The 10,785-nt window shown below is 42.9% G+C and overlaps 1 protein-coding gene across 1 annotated transcript; it reads left to right on the forward strand.

The window, feature by feature from the left end:
- Positions 1–239: 239 nt before the first annotated feature.
- On the forward strand, positions 240–10,729 carry mdkb (midkine b). The gene is made up of 5 exons (XM_012867550.3): positions 240–367; positions 5,658–5,746; positions 9,236–9,409; positions 10,366–10,524; positions 10,628–10,729. The coding sequence occupies exons 2-5, from the start codon at positions 5,659–5,661 to the stop codon at positions 10,645–10,647; spliced, it is 441 nt and encodes a 146-aa protein (XP_012723004.2). The 5' UTR covers positions 240–367; position 5,658; the 3' UTR covers positions 10,648–10,729.
- The last annotated feature ends 56 nt before the right edge of the window (positions 10,730–10,785 follow it).

The raw sequence follows: 10,785 nt of genomic DNA on the forward strand, positions 1-10,785 counted from the left end.
TAGTTGTGTAAGTTAGTAAATAGTAAATTACATTACAGAAATCCCCTTGATTATGTCTGATGTTTTTGACCGGAGGACAGCACGGGTAAGGGGGGGGGGGGGGCTTTGAGGACTGGAGGACACACACTGCTGCGCTGATGCAAATGAGCTGCGCCTGTGTTGTTCAGCAGCAGCGTTACAGACCGTGACGTCACCGTGAGGCCAGCCCTCAGCGCCGTGCATGTGCACCATGCGCGCGTGCGTGTGTGCGCGTGTGTCTATGCACACGCGCGCATGTGTGTGAGGGGTTGTCCAGGAGCTGCGGCTGAATCAGAGACAGAAAGCGACGACTGCACAGCTCGACAGGCTGCTCCTCTGAGCTCGACACGTAAGTCTGCAGCTTTTTGATCAGGTTCCAGGATTCATCATCAGGGGCTTTGGCCACTTTTAAAGGAAATATCTGGGATTAGACAAAGGAAAAATACTTAATTTTAAAGGAATTTTATGCACAGACAGCTTTAGGCATGTGGATCTAGTCCTGGCTGAATGTTTTGTTCATTATGTGCTCCTAGATGTTCCTAAATCCTGATTCCTGCTGTTTTTTTGGCTGCAGTTTGGTAGTGTTTGTCCTAATTTAATGGAAGGAATCAGTCAGAAAAGTCCGAACAGAGACTGAAACGTGAAAGCAAGGGAATAACAGGAAGTAAGGAGGACAAAAAGAGGAGGAAATTCAGATTTAAAAAAGGACTTAATTGAATATATAATGAAGAGAGACAGATAAAATGAATTTAAAAAAAAGTTCAGTTTGAAGAGGAAAAGTGCTCCAGCTGAGTTTCCTTCCAGAAATTAGGATCTGAATGCATACATGTTGGAAACCGTGACCACAACTTCCCGAGCAGCTTGCAGAGGGAAGGTTCTTGGAAAATGTTGGTCCAGATGGAGAAACATCAATCTTCACCTCCTGTTTCAGGGTGTTGCTGATGTGCAGCAGAACCTTCTGAAATATCAGCCGCAGGATGATTTTAGGAAAGTTGCTGTTAGTTAATGGAGCTGATGGACCTTCTGGAGTCAGATTGTTTTTTTTTTTTATATACACAGAGAAAAACAATTATTTTTCTCCAACTATCTGATGTTTTCCAAAGTGCTAGAGGAGCTTTTGATTGGCTTGTTTCCTCTTGGACTTGCAACAAAAGTCCACTTTCTTCTGAGTCAGAATTTGTTGAAGAAGAAGCCGAATGTCGTTGAAGATCAGGAAGCTTCGCGTCTTCCCATCTGGACCCACAGGAAGAGGGTATAACCTCAGGGGCCACACTTTGTCTCTCCTTCTGGAAAACCATGGCCTCGTGGTGTTTCCTCCGTCGCAGAGAGCAGAGCATCCTGGATCAGGATCGTCAGATCTTTCTCTGCCAACATGTCCTTCCCCCAGAACGTGGGACTCTTGGGGGGGGGGGTTTCTGAGGGCTCTGGCGACCCTTGTGTTTATCTTGTAGGTCGACTTTGTGGGGACCCCGGGGGGCTTTGTCTCTCCCGTCTTTCCCCCCCCCTTGAATCCAAGATGAACCCCGAGATTCCCGAGGAAGTTCTTTAAATGTTGTTCCTGCCCTCGAACCAAAGGGAGCATCCCGTTTCCCTTTCTTCGTGCTAAGATCTGATTGTTTTCTTATGCTAATCGGTCTCCATTCAGGGCAGAGGGGGGGTGGGGGGGTTATGGGGGTCCTTGGAGGTAGCGTGGAATCTGTGTTGAGCTTTAGAAAAGTGAAACCAGGCTAGAGGAGGCTTTGTTTTGCTCCAATGAATCAGTATTCTTTTGAGAGGGAATCTAAAGAGCTCTTTCAGCTGCTGCCCCAGCTTCCCCTACCCCCTCGACCAGCCAGCTACCCCCCTACCCCCTCCTCTTCTCCTCCATTGGTGGAGGGGGCAGACTGGAGGCCTGCTGAGAGCCGGTTCTTTCTTGATGAAAGGCTGCAGGAGGAGCGAGGAGGCCAGCTGACATGTGAAAGAGAAGCAGAGCTTTAATGAAAGAGGAGTCTGTCATCTCCGAGCACAAAGAGCCAGCTCACATCTGAAGCATCCCTCGTCCCACAGAAACACGGATCTGAACGTGCGCTGGCAGCAGCGACACGCATACTGCATACATTAGCCCACTTCCATAATCCCGCAGCCATCACCACGCTCAGATTATTGGGTCTGAACTCCCTCAGATTGGAGCAGAAGGAGGAGGAGGAGGGGGGTCAGAGATTTGATCCGCTCCCAGTTTGGACCATCTGGTCCGGGCCGAGGCGGGCGGACGGATCCTTCAGCGGATCAAAACAACAACAGGAGGGTTTCAAAGCTGAGAAATCAGATTATTTTGTTAGAAACCACCAGCAGGAGGCCTGGGAACAACACAGCTGTTCCGCGTCTCCATCGGTCGTCTGTCTGAACTCTCTGGGGGTTCTTCATATTTTAGTTTCTGGTTGTTCTCTCTGCCTGCTTTTTGTAGTTTTAACTCAAGTCTTCTTTTATTCACGTTGAAAATGTGCAGCTTTTTTTCCTGTTTTTTAAAGCCATTTTTTTTTAGTTCATAAATTAAATTAAATCTATTGTTCTGTCGACCAACTTTAGCAACAATCTAGTGTCCCGTCTAGATCTGGATCAGGATCCAGACTGCTTACCAAGACCAGGGGTCCGGTTTGTTCGTGGACCATCACTGGTTTCCATTCAAACTCAGAACTTGGTACTAAATCCTCCTTCTGATCTAGGAAGTGATGAACAGTTTGGCTCCCGCCTCCATCAGAGACTTTATGCCTTCAGCTGCAGGTCTTCTTGCTTTCCTACGATCCAGACGGAAACGGGTCAGCGTTCTTCTCTGAGTCGGGTCCAAATCCCAGAAAGTCAGGACGGCTGACTCTGCTGGTTCTAGATCTAACTTTAGAGACGTTCCTCTTCTTCGCTGAATGTTTTTACATGTTTAGCTAAAACGTTGACTCTGATTAGCTAATTTTCCTTTGGTTGTTTTACTATTTATTGTAATAAACACAGTAACTTGCAAAAGTATTCACTCCCTGTGAACAAAATCCCCATGTTGTCACATTGAACCACAAACATAAATATATTTTATTGGAATCTTTTGTCAAAGACCAACACAAAGTTCTGTACAGTTGTCCAGTAGAAAATTATATGTGATTAAACAATTTTAATAAATAAAAAAAATAAAAGGTGCGTTGTGCAAAAATATTCAGCCCCCCTTTCTCCGAGTGCAACCAGTTTTCTTCAGAAGTTTCCTGCTAATGACTGAATAGCGCCCATCTGTATGTGATCTAATCTCAGTACTAATACAGCTGCTCTGTGACGGCTCAGAGGTTGATTAAGACTTAACTTAGACTTAGACAAACTTTATTGTCATTTTGTATGCACAGAGTGCGTACAGAACGAAATTTCGTTTGTATACAGCTTGAGAATTTCAGTGAATTGCAGTGGATTTCATAATAAAGTAACTTTGCAGGATAATAAAGTAACTTTGCAGGATAAATGAAGTAACTTTGCAGGATAATAAAGTAACTTTGCAGGATAATAAAGTAACTTTGCAGGATAATAAAGTAACTTTGCAGGATAAATGAAGTAACTTTGCAGGATAATAAAGTAACTTTGCAGGATAATAAAGTAACTTTGCAAGATAGTAAAGTAACTTTGCAAGATAGTAAAGTAACTTTGCAAGATAGTAAAGTAACTTTGCAAGATAGTAAAGCAACTTTGCAGGAAAATAAAGCAACTTTGCAGGAAAACAAAGCAACTTTGCAGGAAAATAAAGTAACTTGACAGGAAAATAAAGTAACTTGACAGGAAAATAAAGTAACTTTGCAGGATAAATAAAATAACTTTACAGGATAAATGAAGTAACTTTGCAGGATAAAGTAACTTTGCAAGATAGGAAAGTAACTTTGCAGGATAAAAACGTAACTTTGCAGGACAGTTCCAGGATAAAGTGCACAGTGATTTCACAGTACAGCTATAGAGATGTAAATAAATGCAGGACACATGTGATACAGAGTCCAGTTTTAGCTTCAGCAAAGAGAATACGGCTATTGGGGAGCAAACAGCATCATGACGTCCAAAGAACACACCATACAGGTCAGGGATAAAGTTATGGAGAATTTTAAAGCAGCTTAGGCTATAAAAATATTTCCCAAGAGTACGGCTCAGCTGTAAACATACAAAGATGAGGCCGTCGCCCTAAACTTACAGCCCAACAAGGAGAGAACTGATCAGAGATGCAGCCAAGAGGCCCATGGTGTCTCTGGATGAACTGCAGAGACCCACTGCTCAGGTGGGCGAATCTGTCCACAGGACAACTATTAGTGGTGCATACATGTGGTCTTTATGGAAGAGTGGCAAGAAGAAAGACGTTCTTTAGAGAAAACACGAGGAGGAAGGTGTTTTTGGTCAGATGAGACCAAAATTGAACTTTTTGGCCAAAATGAAAAACTTTATGTGTGGCAGAGAACTAACAGTGCACGTGACTCTGAACACAGACTCATGAGACTGGGGGCGGAGGTTCGCCTTCGAGCAGGACAACGACCCTAAACATAGAGCCAGGGCTACAACGGAACGGTTTAAAACAAAACAGTAATGAGTTACAATGGCCTAGTCAAAGTCCAGACCTAAACCCAATCAAGAATCTGAAACCCGCTGTTTAACAAACGCTCTCCGTCTAACCTGACTGAGCTTGAGCTGTTTTGCAGAGAAGAAATTTCAGTCACTAGACGTGTGAATACTATTTTAGGCTACTGTAGGGTTTTTATTCGGCGTTTTATAATGAATGTTTTGCTGAAGTTTCCTACTGAGTCTTTCTGTTTTAGGAGCTTTCTGTGATGTTTGGTTGCTTGGTTTGCTTTTGCAGCGACTTTGTGCTTTTACAGACATGTTCAGTGTGTCTTTGGGGCTCTTTGTGCCTGTTGGAGGTAATATTGTCATTCTGGAGCCTCTCTGAGCCAGATTATAAGGGTTAATGGGCTGTTTGTCTCCTTTTCTGAGACACAATGGGATCGTAAAGGAGATTTGTGTCTTTTTGGACTCTTTGTTTCATCTGTTTGTGCAATTACCGCTGCTCCTGTTTCTGGTAATTTTGTGTCTTTTAAAGCCTTTTGAGTCACTTTTTAGTAATTAGCGATCTCTTTGTGTGTGTTTCGGATCATCTTGTTGATGTTTAGTGGGTTAAATCTGCTCTTTAGGAGCTCTTTTATGCCAAGGTGTCCTGTGTTTCTGCTGATGCTGTTATATGTGGTCCTGCTTTTGTTCATTTCGTCTCTGTGGTGCCGTTCTGTCATCTTTTATGAGTTAATTGTCTCTTTGTTTCTGTCTCCTCTTGTTGTGGTTTATTGGGTTTGTTCTGCTTGCTTCAGAAAACATTTTTTTTAGATTGTAAATGGATTTTGTGTCTCTTTGTGAGCTCTCTTTTACCGTTTAGTGAATTTGAGTGACTGGGGCCCCCTGACCCGCTTTGAGCCCATTAAGCCCGCTTGGTAATCCCTCCGTGATGTGATCGGCACAGAGTCACAGTGGGGCTCCTCCCTCCGTTTCTGTACATCTGTGCACGTGTCCATGTTTGTGTTGATGGACGGCTCAGTCATCTGCCTCTTCCTGTTTTACTCCATTGCCTGATTATAACGCCCTCTCTGTCTGTGCTTTGGTCTCTGCAGGATGCGAAGTTTGTTCTCAGTGACGCTCCTGCTGCTCCTGGCCCTCACGCTCACCGTGGAGGCCAACAAACGGGCCAAACATCACAAAGGTGAGAGAAACTCCACCACCTCCACCAGAATCGAGTCTAAAGCGGATTATGGTTCTGTCTCTTCCTGTCCCTGAAGAATGCGGCTGGTCCACCTCACAGGTGTGCTGCTTAGATAAGGAGAGATGGCTGGTTTTTCCTGCTCAGCCAGAATGTGTCGCGCCTTAACTGGAACCACATTCGTCCACAGATTAGAACTCCCAACAGAACCACAGATGTAAAAGAGCAGTCTGGTTTCCACAGAAGTTCTGTTTTCACAGCATAGCTTCGCATTTTAGACAAGATCTTCCAATTTTTCTCTGTTTTTCCTGCACTTAAAGCTGCTTTTCCGCCTGAATAAACAGGCAGGGCTTATTCAGGGCAGGATGGGACTGTAAACTGAGGCGGCGCCGGCTTCAGGCTGCTGAGCATACATTCTGTTCTGGTTTCACTGAATCAAGAGAGAAAACTGAATTAACTGTATTTTTCAGTGACGTTATCAAGGCGTTGGTTGTTTCCACCTGTAATACTTTATCTGTACTTTTTATATCTCTCTCTGCAGGTGTAGAAGCAGACTCCCAGGATGTTATCTTGCTCTCTCCTTTTCCTCTCCTCTATTTTTTATCACCTTTTCTCCCTTTTAGCATTTTGTCTTTTTTGTTTCCTTTTCTTTCTCTTTTACCTTTCAGTTTTTGTGTCCATAGAGCATGAAATAGTCATGAAACAGTATTTAATAAAGCTTTTCGCATCTATAAATCAAGCGGAGCACTATGGCGAAAGCAAATCTGTTGGGCTCTTTTTGGCATTTAGACAGTAATTCTTAGCGCTGTACTGCCAGACAGGACATGTTAAAAAAAAAAGGATGAAAGCAGAAGTCAAGGCTGTGAAGGTGGACAGATAAGAATAAAAAAAAACAGAATGAAAAACAATCCATGCTCCCTGTTAGGAAAGATCCTTCCAGTTAAATTTTACTAAAAGATTAATTAGTTTTACACTGAAGCTATAAACGAGTTCCCGGAGGAAAGTTTCACTGCTGACCCATTTCTCTTCTGAAGCACAGGAGACAAAGATGTGAGTTTCACTTTAGTCTCATTCTAGCTTCTATATTTCTTCATATTTTCACCCAAAACTCACAAGGAGAATTAGGGCGAGACACAATGTTGGTACACAAGTCAACCATGAGACTAAAAGGAATCACCTAGCCTCTGGGCAGCTGATTAATCTCTTGATTAATCAGGATGTTTGATGTTTTTTATCACTATTCCTGCCAGGCTTGGTTGAACTGTGTTTCATAACCTCTTTGTTTTTATTTTATAACGTGTCCTGTCTGGTGGTGTAACACTAAGAACAGCTGTCTTAGTGCCAAAGAGACCCCAACAGATTTACTTCCACAAGTGGAGTATTATTGTCTATGCTACAGTCCTCTTCTTGAAACTCATGCAAAAAAAAAACTTTATTGGACATTATTTTGGGGATTATTTCAAATTCAACTGACACAAAAGCGGAAAGGTGAAAGAGACGGAAAATGTTAGCAAGGAGAACAAGTGACAAAAATAGAGCAGAGGAAAAGGAATGTGCAAGATAACGTCCTGGGAGTCCGCTTCTACAACTGCAGAAAGAGATTTAGAAAAAACAACAAAAGTATCACTGTTACAAACAAACGCCTTAGATAACTTCTCCTCCTGCACAAACTCTGAATCTTCATCACTGAATTGTGTTGCCTCTGCCTGGTTTGCTGCTAGTTTGTATTTTAGATGTTGGTTGTTTGTTGCAGCGTGGGGCCGTGAGGATCGACATTTAAATTTTTCTGTCTCTGGCATATATAGCAAATTGACAATAACCTGTTTAAACCTAAAGATTGATGATTAAGCGTGATTTTGGCTGATTTTAGCACGGTTCATCTGTAAGTGTTCAAAAGTGTTTCTATAGAGCGGATCAGAGTCAGTCTCACCTGTTCACACCTGGTATTAACATCCATCCTGCGTGACCGTCTCAAAGTTACCTGCTCAACATGTGAATAAACACGAATGCATGTCTCAGAAGAGCAGACAGGACCTCAACAGGCCTGCTGATGTTTCTGTAATATCACAGATACATTCAGACATGAACACAGCTGAAAGTCACTAAAGATTGTAAGACAATAGCTGGATATTCACTGACTTGTTGCTGAACAGTCGTTTTTAACTGACTATAACTCAAATAAATGAAAACTCCTCTCCTTAGGCGCCTGTTTAATTGTTTTATCCTGGCTAAACGCAGTGCTGATTTGAACAATGGCGTTTACAGAAGGCATCCAGGTAAGGATGACTCAGGATGCATGTTGGGACCAGGTAGATTGACGGAGTCTCTCAAGGCTCTGTGATGGGGCCTATGTTCCAGCATTATCAATAATATGCAGATGACATACAGTTTTGATGCTCCTTTTAGGACGCTGAGTTTTCAAATGGTTAAGGGTGTTAAAACTTGACGATTATTGTCCCTCTCAGCAGAATTAGGCAACATATGGACCATATATCAGGATTGTCCAATCAGGACAAAAGGAACTTCACCTCACATGGAAAATACTTCTGGAATAAGATGGCTGCTGTTAAACCACAAAGCGGAGATTATTCTCTAAGATTTTGTTTCTTCCAGTTTATTGTGATGCACTTTTAACAAAAATGCACTTGGTTGTTTTTGGACGTTTGAAAACTACGCAGAAGAACTCACGACTGGCCTTTAAAGTTCAGGTTTGACCGGCCGGTTCAATCCCCACACATCAGCTCGGGTCCTCAGGCCTTCTGTAGCTACAAGCTGTAAATAATAGCGCCTTAGACCAAACCCAGGGGGATTGTCTCTGCTCATCTTTTCAGAAAGTTTGATCAAAAAGGAACATGATAATAAAATTTGTAGAATATTTATGTCCATGGTAGAAAACCTAGAAACTAAGTATGTCTGAAGGATTTTATTCAGAAAGTTTAAGTTCGAAGAAACAAAACCAATGTTATATAATTTGAAGAAAAACGAGACAGTGTATGCAAATCATAGATTTTCTATTAGATTAGAGGAAAATTTGATGCAATCAACTTCCAGTTCTCTGATAGAGCTGTCAGAGGTTGGCGAGTTGCTGCAGTCGATTGACAGGAAACATCCAGAGATGCTGAAACTGTGAAAAAGATGCCGAGACTCCTTCGAGAAGCCTGTTTAACTCAGAGTATACAGAAACTTCTTGGCTGTTTCCATCAGTGGGAACTAAATAATCCAAAAGGCGACATCCTAGACATCAGAGCATCAGGATGAAAAACTCTGCATAATCTGCCCAGTTTGTAAAACGGAAGCAAAAACCCAGAATTTAACTGCAATAACTTTGCTGAGGGAAATGGGATTCAGGTGCATAAAGCCCGAATAGAACAGTCATTTGCTCGTGAATAGAATAAACATGGATCCATTGGGCTGAAGGTGGTTGGAAATAAGACGGTGATCCTGGAGATGATGGCGGAACGCTGGTTTGATGAATGTGTTTCTGTTCTGCAGGTGGAAAACATGATAAATCCCGGGCGTCCTCTGAGTGCTCCCCTGCAGAGATCCAGTACGGGAAATGCGTGCCTGACCACGGAGACTGTGGAGACGGGCTGAGAGAGACATCCTGCAAAGATCGCACCGAGAAGATTAACTGCAGGATCCCGTGCAACTGGAAGAAGGACATCAGTGAGCCTCACACAGACAGGACATCGTTACACAGGGGGTCATGTGACCCAGGGAAACCTGAGAAATTATTAAATAAAGCGGGAGGGGCTTATTTATTAGAGGCGCTCCACGCAGGGACAGAAAGATTTGTCTTAAAGATGTTAAACTGGACTAGTTGTATATTTTGAAGGGAAAATGTATCACATTGATAAACTGAAGCATGGCGCCTCCTGGTGGTCAATGTTTGCAACATATAGCACATTTAATCAAACAGTGAAAATCCAGCATAACATCCACCTCCTTGTTTGGGACCTATATTATGTTAATGTTAATTAGGAACCTAATTATGTAAGCAGGTTTATCTAAGCTATGACAGACCTAGGCTCTTATTTTGAAAGTCAGAGTTGTGTGCTTTTTAAGTTTATTAGAACTGGAAATACTGAATTCTGTGGAGCCTCTCCGCATATTTTATATTTATGAAGCTCTCTTGTAGAAATAGACTAATTGATGCGATGATACATGCTCTGTGAGGGCGGCCATGTTGGACCAACATCACAAAGTGATGCCCTTCTTTCATCAGAAAACTAAGAGATAAATTAAATCTTTATTCAAACAGTAAATGTGGGACGACGTTTAGCTGAAACGTCAAGCGAGAGAATCTTCTAGTCGACACGTGCGTTCATTTTTATGCGTCTGCAGTGTTTTATGTAGGAGATTAAAGACAGTTTGAAGAGATGCTGCAGTTCTAGCTTGGAAAGAAACGTTAAATATAAAAATCATTAAACTTAAAATGTGATTGTGTAAAAACTGTGAATCTAGCAAAGTTTCTGTGAACTTTGAACGGTGGCATCGGCTCAGTGCTTTCTCACTGTGAGGAAGACGGACTCGTTTATTTAATTTTTTTTCGACCGTGAGGACGTGTAATCGGCTGTAATTGGTCGGAGGCAGCAGGTAATTGAGTCTTAACGTGTTCTCAGGTGACTGTAAGTACAAGTTCGGCGCGTGGAGTTCCTGCGACGCCGCCACCAACACCAAGAGCCGGTCAGGAACGCTGAAGAAGGCTCTGTTCAACGCCGAATGTCAGGCCACCGTCAAGGTCTCCAAGCCCTGCTCCCACAAAATCAAGAAGACCAGAGGTGAGGCCTTAGAAACACGCGGTGCTGTAAACCCGATGCGCCGCCACGTCAACATCAGAAACCTTCAGCTGGTTACCGTCTGTGTCTTTGTCTCCGTCTGCAGGGGAGAAGAAATCAAACTGAGGAAAGAACCAGAAGACGACAGGATTTCTCCTCCTCTTACAGCTGAACAGTCGTCTTCCCTTCTTCTTCTTCTTCTTCAAAAACAAAAAAACAGAGACTCCAAAACAAGACTTCCTGTTCCTCAAACTGACCCCCCCC

Source organism: Fundulus heteroclitus, chromosome 2, assembly GCF_011125445.2.
Source record: "Fundulus heteroclitus isolate FHET01 chromosome 2, MU-UCD_Fhet_4.1, whole genome shotgun sequence".
Classification (NCBI taxonomy): Eukaryota; Metazoa; Chordata; class Actinopteri; order Cyprinodontiformes; family Fundulidae; genus Fundulus; species Fundulus heteroclitus.